Raw genomic sequence first — 16,269 nt, 5'->3', positions numbered from 1 at the left:
ACAGTTGAAAAGTGTGATGCTGAATTAGGTGGATGGACTATAATTTTTTGGAAGCAGCGTACTTAATATAGCCTTTTCATGCAACGAGGTTACTTTCAATCTAATAAAACATTAGAAACGAATGTAGTGAATCAGTAATGCACGTTTGGAATAAGGATAGTGATTTGTACTATGATTCGATCAATAGTTTTATTGCGTCTCTTTATTGCATACGACTAATGATCTTCACTTAGAATACACTATGGCACCATGTTGGCAGTGCAATGCGTCTGCTTCGGTGAAGAGGTCAAAGGATGGTAAATATGCCTGTGTCGTTTGCTTCACTGATGCCTTCGAAGCGGTAAATTGGATATAAAAATTTAGAGAATTATATTCTCCACCTTCTTTAGTGCTTTAAGCTAAAGCAATCATTCTAAAAATTTTCGCATACTGACTGTAGTATTTTTCTGTAGATCACTGGAATGCAACAAGAAAGAAATACAATGACATGAAGAAAAGGAAATGGGAGTTGCTGTCTGCATGTCCCTACCATTTGTTGTGATTTTAAAGCTGTTATGGTTTTTATGTAGACGGGCTGATTGCTGTCTTAGTGTCAAGACATTGATCATATCTTAGTGGAATATAGTTCACTTAGTAAAATTACCTGATTGAGGAAGATGGATTCAACAGACTTCCATCAGACGAGCTAGATAAAGGTAGTTGCAAGCTAATGACAGTTGGTTTGTAAGGCGTCAGTAATAAGGATGTTAATTTGATTTTGCGAAATTCATGCACTGAAATGCGGAAGAATTGGGAGGAAAGTAGTAATGCTTAATGGGATGTTTTTTTTCGTGGGAAAAGCTATAAGAAGGAATGCAGGTTTTGAACTGCCAATTAATATCGTTAAGCAATGATCAGGTCCTGATAATATTTGCGTTATAGGTAGGTCCCACGCTGTATGTGGTAGTCCATCGATACACAAGAATTTGCGACAAGATGATGCTTTCAGCCATCTTAAGAAAAGTCACTAATTGATAAGGTTTATAAAATTCCTGTAGAGCATTTGAGTAACTGTAGCAATTGGAAGTAGTTGGAACTGGATAACTTTTAATTAAGAATCGTAGAGAAATTAAGGATAGTAGCAACTATAAAAGTAGGTTGGTGTGGCCTCATTGGCTTTAGTGTATTTAGACATCATCTAGATTATAAATCACGGTTTTAAGGGTAATATTGGACTTACTTGAAATTATTTTTCTGCTGCAGGAAGTGCATAACGTGATTAAAAGTTACGGTTTATTCGGCAAGGGTAAAAAAATTGCTATTGGAGCGTCAGGTGGTAAAGACTCGACAGTACTAATTCATGTATTAAATAAACTAAATCAAAAACATGATTATGGATTGGACATCATTCTGCTTTCAGTCGATGAAGGAATCGCGGTACTTTTTTCTAACTGGTATTCCCAGAATTCTTGCATGTGTGGTTCGCATTTAGAATGTAGTGTAGCATTTCCGATCCAAATTTCCGAAATCTTTTATAACATTAATGTATCGAGAAGTTTTTTATAGTACGTGCAAGGATAAAGTGAGTTACCCATTATTACAAATGAGCAAATTCGAAAGCTCGCAAGTTAATGTTTTTTTTTCTCGATCTTGAAAGTGAAAACAACGAATTCTCGGTTTAAGAAAAGGCTTTGAATTGACTTAGCAAAGGTTCCAATTTTTTTTTTCTAAGTAAGGTTCAAACTCGTCGTTTTAGGGTTACCGTGGTGATTCGCTAAAAGCCGTTGAAAGAAACAGAAATGATTATGGATTACCGTTGGTTGTAATGTCTTATAAACAACTGTATGGTTGGACGATGGATGAAATAGTGTCGGCTGTTGGTGCTAGAAATAACTGCACTTTTTGTGGTGTTTTTCGGAGACGTGCTCTAGACAGGTGACTACATTCCTGACTCTTTTTTTTGCTCTAATCTTTGTATCCATGACATTGGTTACTTTCTATATCCATCATTGTTAGAACCAGAATCATCAGTTTTATTCAATTTAGTTATGCTAAGATTGGGGAAATTCATTCCTTGCATTTTAGGGGCGCAATTGAGTGTGGAGCACATATTATTGCAACAGGGCATAATGCTGATGATATGGCAGAAACAGTGTTACTTAACGTATTGCGAGGCGATTTGGCACGGTTACAACGATGTACTGAAATTGTAACAGGTTCCGCTAATAATTCCTTTATATTTTCAGCTTTTAATAATTCTAACATCAGTGTGAGCTAAAAACCTTAGCGTAACTAAGTATTTCGGAAAATAGTGTACAATTGTCCAGAACATTCAGATAGGGTGAAACTAAACTAATGCGACTAGTGGGTTCTAAATAGAAGTGATTAAGAGTTACCGTAAGATTGATACCTTAGATATATAAAAAATACGGTCCCACATATTCTATCTCATTATCATATCAACGTCCCAGCGTTCCTGGTAGTCAAGGAATTCTATGTACTTTTTAGAAATAGAGATCAGTTATCTCTTTTAGGATTGGAAGGCTGTTTGCCTAGAACGAAACCTCTAAAATATGTCTTTGAAAAAGATATTGTGATGTACGCACACTTCAACAGGCTGGACTATTTTTCTACCGAATGTAGATATGCACCTGATTCCTTTCGCAATTACGTGAGGTACCTATTCAATTAAATTTGAATTTACGGGAGTACGGTGCCAAATTAATCATCATAAATTGGCGCAAGAGCAATTTCTTCTTACAGAATGTATGTTAGGAAATTGGAGAGGTTGCAACCGAAGGCGATTTTGGATTTAATAAGATCCGGCGAGACAATTTCTGCTCGCAGTGATGTTTCTCTCCCCGCACTGACCACATGCGAAAGGTAAGTCTTGTCTCAATGCAGAACTGTCATAATTTTTTCATGATCAGGGGTAAATCAGTTAATTTTAGATGTGGCTGCATGTCTTCGCAGAAGCATTGTAAAGCATGTCTTTTGCTGCACGGTCTGTTTACGAACGATTATAGCTTGGGTATCAAAAAGGTAAATTCATTTGTTGAAACATGTCACAGTTTGGATAACATTTTGTTGATATATACTTCTTCCTCGTAATATTTGAGAAACAAAGACCTACGTAGATGAACGTCTCGCTTCTAACAATTTCCGATTGCTTGACGGAAAGAGGATCAAAACTTTATACAATTTTTTACACAATTTGTGCTATAGTATTTATGTCTAGGGATATTAATTTACATTGCTTCCGAATTTTTTTCGAATTTTATCTTAGTAACAAATCTCGAACTTCATCACAGGAATCTACACAATTTCCCCTTCCTTACATGTAGTGATTGTATTTCCTGAAGAAAATACAGCTTGAGAAACTTGTAGGTGGGCTTCAAGACAAGTTTCAAAAATTAATGATATTCGATTTCGTATGTGGCATGCATTACATATGCACAACTTTAACCGAAAAAAAATTTGTTCAAAAATTCACTATGCTTTTGCAGGAAACGGTAAAGAAAAGAACATACACAAAGAAACATCTCAAAAAAGAATGTGCCTGCGAGACAAAGAACAAGTTTTGCTTTTGAATTTCTCCTGTTCCCAGCAACAGTAACAACAGGAAATTGAAATGAAACAATTCAAGGCACAGCCTTTTCTTAAAATTAAAAGTCAATATACGGTGCGTTTGTCTCTCTGCTTTAACCGCTGCAAATCCCTTGTTTTGTTGATCGCATTTTGTATGGCAACCTGCAACAAAATCGCACAAGAATGACTCGTCAATGTTGCCGAAGTAAACATACGCAGTGAAATATGCAAATACCCGTCGCAGTTTTTCCATTTTCATTGGAAATATTTCAATCGTCGGTTTTAAATCGAACTGCTCTCTTAAAATCGCATTCATTTTCAGATGGGAAATTATGTTGCCATGTAAGGCATCACATATAAATTCATATAAAAGTTTCTTTCGACATGAATTAATACTCAGTGTTTCATCACCAAATCTTACATCAAATATCGGCGCTTCTTGTTCCTGAAAGATCAAAGTATTTTACAGAAAGTCATTGTTCACGGTCTTTTCATTCCCTTCTGTTTACCAATGGTTGCTGAAATATTACTCTGTAATATAAATCTTATAACCAAAACCGTGTAAGTTCGTCGACACGCATATTAAACCCACTGGTTAAAACACAAAATGCAATATCCAAATACGAATAGTTGACTATTTAAAATTCGTTACGCAGTGTTTAATAAAAAAGTAAAATTCCAAAATAATGCTTATCTTTGAGAAATCACGGTGAAAACCAATATTCTTGAAATAGGCTTTTTTTAATGTCATTTGGCCACAGTTCTTTAAAACACAGTGGGGTTATGTAAGGCTACCTTTATAGACGCATACATCTGCCTGAACGTGAACCTTTGTATTTTTCGATCTTTCTTGGCTCGGGACTTCAACGAATCGGTTGTCAAATTTGCAAAGATATCCAGAAGATGCTGCTGGTTAGGAAATCGGTATTTATCACCGAATGTCATTACGGCAGCTTCATGTAAAACTGCCAAAGCTTTACCCGCACTCAGTCTCATTTCCAGCTTTAATGAATATAATATAGCGAATGCACCTGTAGTTATAGTTAACTTCAATTCTTAAAACATGAAAATACGATAACCGATACTATTCTACTTACATGTATCCCATCGAGAAATGTAGACAGCTTGGGTTCATCTAGTAATGCAAGTCTCAAAGCTTCTGGTCCTCCCTGAAAATCCTCCCTGAATACGGCGAATGCACCAACTTAATTTGATAAAATATTGCGACAAGTAGTGTGAGTTGAACTGCAGACATAATTGCTATTAGGTTGCTAGTAATTTGACTAGTGGAATAATCCTATTGATCTGAAGGAATAACCATAAACTTGCAGCATTCCATATGTATCCGTACTCAGTTTATAGAATGCAACCGGGATTCACGAGTAGCCAAATGAAGACAAATATGTTTGTGACTCCCACCAGTGGGTAAATTGATGGACGCTTTCTGTCTTTCAATATCTTATTCTTACTTGATGGATAAGCAGAGACCACCCTGATAAAGCTGCACAAAACAGCCCTACAGAAGCAGCATTTGATTTCGCAGTAACCCAAATAGACCGTAGTGTGGCAACGGATGCAAGGATTGATGTTGGCTGTTCCAAGCACAGAAAAGTACAAAGAGCCACCGACCGTGCACAATGGCTACGCAACTGGATGTTTCGAGCTGGATCACTGCATAACTGGCACAAAAGACTGACGACCGGTTCCATTTCACTGGCAACCTTTTCTCCTGAAAATGGATGACTAACAAAAAACTGACAAAATTTTCTTGATGAATCATCGATGCAGCATGATTGTTAAAAAAAAAAAAAAACATTCGTCAACATCAAAACTGTGCAAGTCTCGTTTCTGGAATCTGCTTTCTAGAAAGTTTCTAACTATAATAGGTAGAAATTTATTCGGGAGTGAATTTCCATCAACTTGACCTAATTGAATGGAGATCAGAATAGACAAAGAAGCAGCAATTTTCGCTTCCTTGTCGGTTTTTCGTAACGCTTTATCAGTAATATATATTAAGGTTGCAGTCCATTTTTCAAGGTCCAGAGCTATGTATTTTTCAGTTAATAGAGTTTTGATATTACCCATTGCAGCAAAACGGATGGATATACTGAAATATAAGGCGCTTTGTACTACTAATAAAAAAAAGAAGAAGATATCAAATTATTATTTACGCAGTAAACTGTTAACAACACATTTTATTAATGTTAAAACTCCTTCACTCCCATCGATTCTTCTTACTTTTTGTTGGTAGCCTTATCAAGAAAACCATCCAGCTGATCGGATGTAGTCACTGTGTCACTGAAATCCTCTTCATCTGAAATGTTATACACTGATATACGAGAGATCACTTCATCGAAGTTTATGCAAAATTCTAAGTAAAACAGCAATTTTACGACAGTATTGAGAAAAAGTTCAGTTCGGAACAAGGGCTAAGATTTAAATCTATATATTTCGTGTAATTCCAACCTAGTAAATTCCGTTAAATTAAAATCTGCTGTTAGTCTGGGCTTACGTAAAGTACTTAGATTCCTTACCAGCGCTACGCGTATCATAATCCCGTATCAAATGTGTAACACAGGATGCATCATCACTGCCATCACTGCCCACTTCAACCACTGAAAGCACTGAATATTGTAGAATTGAAATTTAAGTTGATATATCAATTATATTGGCAAATTTATGAGTTAAGGTAAAGAGATGCGAAGTTGCGTTCAATTCGCTCTTAATCTTAATTAAATCTTTGTTTATTTGGAGAAGTTCTGTGGAAGAACCACTCGCCATATCTCCTTTTCTACACTTTAAACTTCGCTCTTTTATTACAAAGACTTTTTCCTTTTGAGAAATGACTTCTTTAATAAATCTATTACCTCTTAATAGCTACATCATGGTGTACGGAGTAAGGAGAAAAAACAAATTCATGTGATAGCTTATTTCAACCAGTAGTCAATATAGCTAACAGTTTAAGTTACAAATTCCGGGAACCAGAACACGTTTAAAGATAACTCTCAATCTTTCTAAATTTCGGACTATTTAATCCTCATGCAGTTAAAGACCAAAATTAAAAATGAGGTTTGCGATGATAGTTTTTTCTCCATTGAGAAGGGAAAAAAGAGATACCAGTTTTGTGTGAAACAGAGGAGAAAACAGCAAAATCTTCTCGATCTGCTTTGTTCTTATTACGTCGTTTTCCCATTTAATCAAGTAAAACAGTCATATGTTGAGTATACGCGACATGTCACATTAAATCAAACTGCTCATCAACACGTTTTTGGAAAACTGATGAAAATTCCAACGAATAACTTATTAGATGTGGTTAATATTTCAATAGTAACAGACATCACAACGCCACTACTTATTTCCAAAGCACAGTGAATACAGGTTCCATCTTATAAGTGTAACTTCATGCTGTATTAGAAATAGGGGCGATCTGAACTGAAGTAAAATGAAACACAAATTAATCGCTTCAGTAAACCCTGTTTCATCTCAACAACAAGCTCCATCCACCACCTAGAACTGCGCAATTTGAACCACTCTTCATCAATGCTACATATGAAAGACAAGAATCCCACCAGAACTAGTTCAGGCCTCAACCCATTTCCCTTACTTATTAAAACTCTACGCTAAACAACTCTTCACTTATCGCGGCCGTGGAAATAGGAATAGCCACGTGTTGCTACTATATTTGGATCAACATTAAGAGCGTGCCTCGCTTCTGTATATTCTCGTATTTCTCAAAACAAATAGTGGAGTTGTTCACCTAAAGAGTGAAAGTTGTGGAAGATTGAAGTGGCCTTCAGGTACCAAAAATGAAATGTCACTCAGGTTTAATTTGAAAGTCTTTTACATTTTTCTGAATTTCTGCTCTTTTAGCATCTTTTTAGTTCGCATAATATTTTTTCTTTGAATCGACAGGTTTATTAGGGTTGTAGTAGTTGAAGTTGTAATGTTTATATATACGGATTGGATGCAAATACGGCACTATTTCTACAAGAAATTTCTTCGTTAAATGTTTTTTTTTCTCATTTTCCATAAATCATTTATCACAAAAATTTGCTTATCTTTAAAAAAGAGATATGGGGAACTATAGTAGCTGTTACCAATCAGATGAAAAGAATAGAAATTTTGGTGGTAACTAAGTAATAATAAAGGAAAAGTTGCTGATAAAACATTAGAAATTGTCTCGGGTTTTCATCTGTCAGGAATAGATCGTACCTATTTTTTCTTTTTGTAATTTGCGCTTTATCTTGCTGTGATTTAGATGAACTGATACGCTATACAAACTGGTTTTCTGGTCCAATTAATGATTTTTAAATAAAAAATTCAGAAGATAACTGTGGTCAATATTCAGAAAATAATTGCATTAGTGATTAAATACACTGCAGTTGATTTAGTTATCCATGCTGTTTAGCTCCTGGGTTTGTATGACCTTCATCTTTATCGCCTTTGTACTCATTTTACTTCTTATAGTTCTAGCTATATAATATCGCTACTTGACAAGCGAAACCCTAATATATTATTCGACATCTAATAGTACTTAACATAAAACCTATTTGGAATCCTAATTTTTAACCAAAATTTAACATGCAACTTTGTTGTGAAAATTTTACTGACAACACATTCACATAAATTGTTCCTAAGAGACCTTAAAAGTGATCATATTTTTGAAATACTATTTTCTGACTAAACTTTGTATGATCAAATCATAGCGATCCTTATAAATATCTGCAAAAATAGTGTTTTCAGTAGATCTCTTCAACTCTTTGGAATTATGCGATTGTTAGAAAATAATTTTTGTCAGAACTTCCATACATTTTTTTTTTTGATCAAAAATCCAATAGTGTGATTTTCACAGTTGCTGCGGTAGTCATTCACTGGATATAGCATTTCAAACAAAAAAATCGTTTAGTGATTTCCATTTTTAATTTGAAATATCTCGTTGTATATCCGTCCAATGATATAGGTAATTTTCTTCACCTCCCTAACTTCTTTAACAAATCTGACGGTGATGAATAATAATAGAAAAGTAATTTATGGCTGAGTAATATGAAAAGTTTGTGAATTAAACAGGCAGTCAATGACTAAAATTCATCGTTCTCGGCAATCCTCTGACTGTCGACAAATCCCTTCAGCGTCCCACTTATTCACATCGTGCACTATTTACTTTCAAGTATCCCTCATCTATTTGTATGATGAACGCCATTGATCTGTTAACAGCTAGATGTCGACAACCAAGCACTTCCGGTAAAAGTCGGTGACCTTACTTGGGTATACTTCAGTTGTGACCCAACTGTTTCCCTTTCCTCCCGGTCTCCGCCCATTTCTAGTTAAATATTATCCGATAATCATAACTAACAATCGACAAGCGTATTCTCTGAAGCCATAGTTTTGTAAATAATTTTAACATCCTAACACTGTTAACAAATCAGACATTTCTTCATTCTTAAAGCAGTTGCAACGGGTATTTCCGTCAGAAAGACAGAGGCGTTGTAAAGTTTTGTTCCGCTTATCACCAGTCCTCTATAAGTTAAACTTGAACGTTTAAGTTAATTTTTGTTAATGCCTCAAAATTGACTTACGATTAAGAAATTGAAATCGTAGAGTGGGAGAAAAAACAAGGTTTAACTGGAGGGAAATAAAAAAGGAATTGGAGAAGAAGGGAAGAACCGAATATAACATAATGCAGTAATATCGGCTAGTTTTGCTAAGATTTTGTAGTTCAAATAGGCAAAAATAACACATTTGTGGATGAACGATGAGGGCGTTATGATTACTGTTTAAATCTATTCTGTGTCATTACTTTCTTCCAACCTTTTATCTGAACAAAAAAGAAAAAAAAAAATAGTTGATGGATCTGTATTTGCAAGAATCAAGAATTGGCATGATTCTTGTGTTGATTCATATCTTTTGTGTCACAGTCTTGTATATCCACTTTTCATTCAAACAGCGAGATCCAAATTTTTTAATCAGCACTTTGTTTTTCAGATGTTCTTTTACACTTATATCTCATCAGGAACAAGCGATTCAACTATCTAATAGCTTTATTACAACTGTCGTTAAAACAAAAGTAAAAAAATGAGCCAACTGCCTAAGCGATGATTCAAATTAAATTATGATATAACAAAAAATGAATTAACTGAATGTTTTGCAGGGTTAATCAGAAGCGAACAAATTTTTAAAAATTAGTGAGTTATTTGTTATCGTTTATTCTAAGAGAAATCATTTTTTCTTTCCATGCTATAATATTAATAATTCATAATTCTTAGTAACCAGACATTACCCTCAGCTTGCTTGCAATTTTGCTTGAAAAAGAAAATCGAAATTGACCATAGAAGCGTGAAATGTTGACAGTTTTTAGGCAACCGACCGTCGAGGATGAATAACACTTTTTTTGGATGGCTCAAGGTAACTGTGAATGTAAAGAGAAACATATGAAGGATATCAGAAGCACATAAACAGTCGTGTACAAACAGAAACATAAGCGATGTCACTTTTTTCAACATTTATTCATTTCCTGTCTAATATGCGGCAGGCATCTTTCATTTCCCTATATCGCTTAATTTTACCATTTCATATGGATCTCGTTTTTGGACAGTTAAACAAGTTGTACTTCTTTTTATCCCTTAATTACTATCTTTCTGTGATGTTGCTGATAAGTCAGTGGAGCAGTAATCAAATTTCATATTTTTTGTATTGGAATTTCTAACTTAAGTAATCAAGATATTTTAGAAAGCTATGTGAGGGGAGGAGGAAAGAGGGAAGAGGGGAGGTGGGGAAGATGATTAGATGGGAGGAAGGAAATATTGCTTTCAGGAATGAATCGAAAGCACTTTAGAATGTTCCCATTACTAAAGAAGCGATTGTAACAGTAAATTGGATGATGGAAAAAAGAAGGCGCTAATGTTGTTATGGTGGTTTGGAAGTAGAAATACGTTAAGTAAATGAGCTTCAATCCCCGATGGGTATCCCGTCCTTTTGTTCTTCTCTGAAACATCAAGCACACCTCATATAATTTGCACAATGCATCACTCTCCACTATCTAAATTTTGAAATTTATTTAAAATTCTTTCCACTTTCATGTCCCTAACTTCATGGTTTGAAGTTTAAGTGATAAACTATTGATGATTTAATATCAATAATTTTAACTTATAAGTTAGACTTAGATTCCGGTTTTCAAATAGATGTAGGAATTGCAACTAATGGATATCCATAAATACTATGTTTTATAGTTAACTAAAGAAAAAATCAATAAATGCATTTATTTCCACAAAAATCTACATATTTGGAAATCTTGATACAATATTATCTAGTAATAGGCAAACAAAACAAAGCGATGTGAATTCAATAAAACAATTATTTAATACGAACCAGCGGCGGTTGTGGATGAATAAAATACATACGAAGATGTTCGCATTGATGTAGCAGATGGCATGCTGATGTTAGCATTACTCCGGCTGTTGTTCGAGTTTATATTGAGGTTAATGCTGCCTGGTAGCATGCATTCAGGATTTCGTGTCGAATCAGCCCAGTGATCACCGAGAAATCCGTCTAAAAATTTTTCCTTCAGTAGATATTGAGATTCATGAACTAGAAACGAACACACTGCATGCCTAATAGGAATGATAAATAGAAGTTAGTATTGTTAAACACTTAAAGAATTCACTAGAAAAAGCTTTGATTAATAATTTCAACTGAATAAGTCACAGATTCTTTATTCCCACCGTTAATATTACTAAAATAATTTAATGTTTCAATATATGAAGCTACTAGGACGACTTCTGGTCAGAGTGAAAATTCACATGATAAAGTAGCTAGTAGACTAAATGTAAGAAAAAGATACACAGGAGTTTTTAAAAATTTGAAAAGAGTACAACTGGGGCAAAACTAGACTAGCATGTTAATTAATAGTACAGACGTTCTAACTGATCAACCAACTATTCCAGTTTTTCAGGTCTAAAATTATTATTTCAGTTATAAATCTTCACAATAATTTCGCCAAAATAGGTGAAAAATTGTTTGAGTAGATGTCCATATATATGATTTATTTCAAGTACGGAATCAATGATCTTTCGATAAGAAATGGTTTAGTTTGAAGTAATGGATTTCATATCATAATTCAATGAACTGCATGCTACAGACGGGCAAAATGTTTTTTTAACCTATAGAGGTGAGTGAGCAATCAGAAGAGGAACCATTTCATATGGACAAAATAAGCTAGCCTGATTAATTACATATTACTTTAAACAGTTATTATTGCTAATTCCGATTTCTGTTATCGGTATCTCTTCATTCCTCAAATATAGGGTTGATAATTATGGGGTTTTTTTGTGAAAGAAGACTTTTTAAATAAAATTACAGTTTAAGTAATATTACATAAATTCCCTTTATTTATGGTACAACTGCAATGACAGCGACAAATGACGAGACGACTAACAAATTCGAACACTTACCAAAATATGTTTGAGAATTTGTATTTGATGATGTGATTACTGTAGGACCTGTTCCTTCCCAGCCTTTTTCTATAAAAATTGTTTACAATAGGAAAGCGTGCTTTTTTATTTAAGAATACTTTACAGATTTTGAAATTAATTGCAACTTTAAATTAACAAATTTCAGGCAAAAATAATTACTTAAGGCATTCATATCTTACTAAGCTTCTAAAAATAATAATTTAAAAATATCATACGTCTAAAAAACACCACATAAGATTCAATTAATTAATTTGCAAAATAGGCACTATTTATGTCGATTAATTTGCAAAATAGGCACTATTTATGCAAAATAGGCACTATTTATGTCGAAAATAGGCACTATTTATGACAATACTGAGCACTTTGTTCACTATATTCAATTCTTGATTATTGCAGATACTTCCCAATTTATACTTTCCAATTTTTAAAAATGAAGTTTAAATATTCGAATATAACGTAAGAGGTCACCTAGAGAAACGTGAAGACGTGAACCAAATGCATTTTTATTCGTCGTTTTAAAATTTGTTGCTAACTGCTGCGATGTTTGGGAATTGTCCACGCTGCTCTTGAAACAATTTAATTTGCAAACAGATGAGTGATGAAGCTGAAGACGCATACGCTGCGCTGGCTGATGGCTATCTAAGGGCGGTGATACTAACTACAGAGGAATAATGGGAGAAAGAACACTGGGGAAGAAATAGAAGAGGGAAAATTTTAAACTAAAAAATAAATTTTCTTCCTATAACAAAAAGCGGAATTATTTTGTCGTTGTGTATTTTAGAAATTGAGGTTGCAACGTTTTATGAGAACCTATGAGAAAAATCCAGAACTAGTCATTCTCAAAATGAAGTGGCAATGGGAGATTCCAGAAAACAGACTTTAGAAGGCTGTTCGAAACCTAGGAGCTCATTGATAGAATAGGGAGTTGTCGGTGCTAAAAAAGCTGTTTGCTGAAGGGTTCTTTCTGATAAGCGATCCATGGATGATTTATTCCGAACGATCCGATTAATTGAAGATACGCTTGGCACATTTTCTGAATCACACACTCGTTCCTAAATTTGGTTAGCATCGAATTAGGAGTGCATTTCATATCGTTAATACCCGCCTTCAGATTAAGGAGAAGATTCATATATTCAAGTTTATTAATTTCCGTTCCCATTGATGCAATAATTCTTACAAAAATTTCAATGAACATTGACGCTTCCATATTTTTCTTAATTTTTAATTTAGAATTTTACTCGAGTTGAAAATCATTAAAGATAAAATCGAATTGAAGTTAAGTAGCAAGTTCCGATACAAAAATGGTTTTGAATTTTTTTTGCTGACGTGCTTTTCTGAAAGTGAAAAGCTTATTCCTAGATATAATTAATGATCCTTGTTTTAGATGAGGTTTACACCAAAAAGCGTTTTTCTCTGTTGTCTTTAGGACATTGAAATACACAAAATTGATATTTAACAAAAAAGAAAAAAAAAAAAACCAAGAATTCTATCGGGAACACAAAGTATCCTAAGTTAGAACAACTAATTTAAGTTGCGAAAGAAACTCGAGGGCAAGTTCCACGGTGCTTAATAGCTATCAAAGATTTGTTTAAGGACATAGATTGAAAAGAATAGAAAAAGTCGTGAAATGCATAGTAACGATTGCCTAGCTATTAAATTACTTTTCAAAAACTAGATCTCATGGTTTCAGAAAAGTAAGAGCAAGGTGAAATCTGGAAAATGAATAAAGAAATCAAAATATAATTACCTCTAACAATTTTTCTCTAATTTCCCAGGCAAACATTGTCGGATTAGCTCTTTTATAAGCGGCAATTGTTTGAACAACTTTTGGTGTGGCTACTTTCGGCTTTGACCCGCCAATAACACCTAAAATGCGTAAATAAAAGGACAAAAATTTCAAACTTAACAATTTTATGATACCATGTTCTGGATAATCTAAAAAATCAAGAAATAACATTTATTTTTTAATGGCTTAAATAAATTATAAAACTCCAAAAATATGAATATTTCGAATTTGGGTGTCATCGTGCAATATGGTTTTTGCAATGAGTGTGACTTGGAATCTAGACTGTTATAACAAGAATTTCTGTGTTCCTCTGATATTAGGTACATTTCACAGAAGAAATTAGGAATTAAAAATTTCTGAATCTATTTACTATAAACAAATGAAAAATAGAACGCTTAAGAAGAAAGAACTTGAGTTCATACTGTATTGTATATATTCTTTGAATTTTTGGTAAGAAAAAGGCGGAAGGACCTGGTCGAATGGATCCAGTCTCATAGTAACGGCCAAGTATCTTCGATACACACCCGTGTGATACCCGTAATTGCCGTGAGATGTCGCAGGGGCGAACACCTTGATGTGCTAATTCAACAATTCGATTCCGGATATGATCCGGTAGAGGCCGTCCATTAACAAAAACTCCTCCGAGTTGATTGACGCCTGTGTGACCTGATATCAGAAACGGTAGTTTATTCTAGAACTTCTGTAATTTATTCTGCTAAATGGAAGAATTTCTTAAATCAAGTTCGCAGCGAGTCGTTTTCTTGATATCTACGAATAAAGTGAATGCATTCAGAAGAGACATCGTAGTAGCTTATTACTCGTGCTTATAATGGGTTTTGACTACAAAATATATAAGCTTACTGAGGATTTGGTACTTTTTAAGATATTTACTGCTTTTTATAATTGATTCAGCATATATACAGCAACAGCTTTGTTTAAAAGTACACTATAATATGAGAGTTATTACTGGTAAATGGTTGAGTATAAAAAGCAGCAGCAGCGGCGGCAGCGGCAGCAGCACTTGCGGCACCAGCAGTTGGATTCGGTACAGTGGTTCCTGCTGGATTGTAGGCAGCTGCTGCGGCATATCGAGGCCACAAGGAGCAATCCATGGTCAAATGAATGAGCAATGTCCGAAAATGCTTGGTTGCATAGCGGAGGCAACGATCGTTTGTGCGGAGCTGATTGGTTGTGCGCACTTATCGAACTCCGCCTTTCTGTTCAAGCCAACCCTCCGCCTACCAACTTTCTATCGTATATGCCCAGAAAGCATATCTCACTGCAGGTATTTCACTTCATCTTATCAGTCATCGATTGCCATCATCTTAACCATGTGAAGTGTTCGTTTATTTACTTATTTTTCAAGCATTTCCATTAATTTTTCCAAAACTTGCACCACAATTACACCGTACTAAAGGCTTCTGGACAGTGTCCACCTGTTTCCTGCTTTCTCGACTACTTAGACCTCGATCCAACCTTGTCTTTTATCGTCAGACCTACTCGGTAATAATGAAGATTTTTATTTGCAAAATAAGGTTTGTAAATTATCTTTTTGGATTCTTTTAATCTTCAAACGTTTCACAATTTAATCCAATTTTTGAACTTTCTGTTTCGAACTGCAAAAATTGATCCATTGTAATGTGTTCTAGACGTATCGTATTATGTGCAATCATGTAAACGAAATAAAAATGACTGCAGCACAGCTTAAATCATACAGGATTGAATAGTTATGTCTATGTCTTGTTTTTATTACTGAATAGACCTGACAATAAAGTAAGAAATAACTGTTCTAGAATAAATTTCTATGAACTAGGTAATTTTGACATAGGTATAAAATTCATTGCTTATTTTCACACTATGTATTTCTGCAATCTAATTCATGGAGTCAACATTTGGATTATGATAAGTGAATTACAGCTATGTTGCTGTTCAAAATTAGAACTCCAGATTTGGATTTTATTTTCTTCTTAAAAGGTTTTTAGATACATAAGGAATTTTGTGCGGAATAGATATCATTTAGATGAACAAAAAAAAAATCAGTTAATTCCATGAACTTTTTTATTCATCCTATTCTTTCATTTAAGGAGTATGTAAACCCCAATATCATGGTACTATGCACGTTTTACTTTAATAACCTACTTTGCAAAATTTAATATATTTCCGTCATTAAAGCTTCATTTTATTTTCATATGTACTTTTAAAGTAAACTATATCACTAACAGTTGTACTTTAGTAAAGATGACAAAAATATTACTGTTTGGAAATCAGTTTTTGTTGACAACATTTTTTTTCTTTTTGTTTGCTTAAAATCAGTTTATTGAATTTGCTAATCCGCAGTATGATATCATTTCAATACGAATTTGTGTAAACATCTTGACAGATACTTGTTTATGTGTCATTGATAAATGAAATAATGCAGGTAAAGTGATACGTGCTTTCAAACTATAA

At 34.1% G+C, this 16,269-nt stretch overlaps 4 protein-coding genes across 6 annotated transcripts; 2 read left to right on the top strand and 2 right to left on the bottom strand.

Moving 5' to 3' along the window:
* Positions 1–241: 241 nt before the first annotated feature.
* Bma-tut-1 (Uncharacterized protein) lies at positions 242–3,569 on the top strand (the record flags this gene model as incomplete). Of its 2 annotated transcripts, XM_043073783.1 has the most annotated exons (8): positions 242–340; positions 1,243–1,416; positions 1,736–1,914; positions 2,065–2,195; positions 2,514–2,655; positions 2,743–2,862; positions 2,931–3,021; positions 3,486–3,569. In XM_043073783.1, 8 exons carry the CDS (start codon positions 242–244, stop codon positions 3,567–3,569), a joined length of 1,020 nt encoding a protein of 339 aa, XP_042929717.1. The 2 variants fall into 2 exon arrangements, with proteins under 2 accessions (XP_042929717.1, XP_042929718.1); XM_043073784.1 differs by lacking the exons at positions 242–340; positions 1,243–1,416 and having other exon boundaries at positions 1,805–1,914.
* Positions 3,570–3,651: 82 nt separating this feature from the next.
* On the bottom strand, positions 3,652–6,760 carry Bm4546 (Uncharacterized protein; the record flags this gene model as incomplete). Of its 2 annotated transcripts, XM_001899190.1 has the most annotated exons (9): positions 3,652–3,729; positions 3,803–4,012; positions 4,363–4,569; positions 4,665–4,736; positions 5,037–5,296; positions 5,493–5,674; positions 5,806–5,881; positions 6,102–6,182; positions 6,685–6,760. In XM_001899190.1, 9 exons carry the CDS (start codon positions 6,758–6,760, stop codon positions 3,652–3,654), a joined length of 1,242 nt encoding a protein of 413 aa, XP_001899225.1. The 2 variants fall into 2 exon arrangements, with proteins under 2 accessions (XP_001899225.1, XP_042929716.1); XM_043073782.1 differs by lacking the exon at positions 4,665–4,736.
* A 4,161-nt stretch (positions 6,761–10,921) lies between these two features.
* Positions 10,922–14,933, bottom strand: Bm1956 (Uncharacterized protein; the record flags this gene model as incomplete). The annotated part of the gene is made up of 7 exons (XM_043073781.1): positions 10,922–11,112; positions 12,015–12,083; positions 12,504–12,600; positions 12,914–13,087; positions 13,783–13,901; positions 14,293–14,487; positions 14,789–14,933. 7 exons carry the CDS (start codon positions 14,931–14,933, stop codon positions 10,922–10,924), a joined length of 990 nt encoding a protein of 329 aa, XP_042929715.1.
* A 17-nt stretch (positions 14,934–14,950) lies between these two features.
* On the top strand, positions 14,951–15,529 carry Bm17931 (Uncharacterized protein; the record flags this gene model as incomplete). The annotated part of the gene is made up of 2 exons (XM_043073780.1): positions 14,951–15,161; positions 15,471–15,529. 2 exons carry the CDS (start codon positions 14,951–14,953, stop codon positions 15,527–15,529), a joined length of 270 nt encoding a protein of 89 aa, XP_042929714.1.
* Between the last annotated feature and the right edge of the window lie 740 nt (positions 15,530–16,269).

This window comes from Brugia malayi (genome assembly GCF_000002995.4).
Source record: "Brugia malayi strain FR3 genome assembly, contig: Bm_v4_ChrX_scaffold_001, whole genome shotgun sequence".
NCBI classification, from domain to species: Eukaryota; Metazoa; Nematoda; class Chromadorea; order Rhabditida; family Onchocercidae; genus Brugia; species Brugia malayi.
Note: the sequence above shows the minus strand (reverse complement) of the source record. Positions and strands in the feature narration are given on the sequence as shown.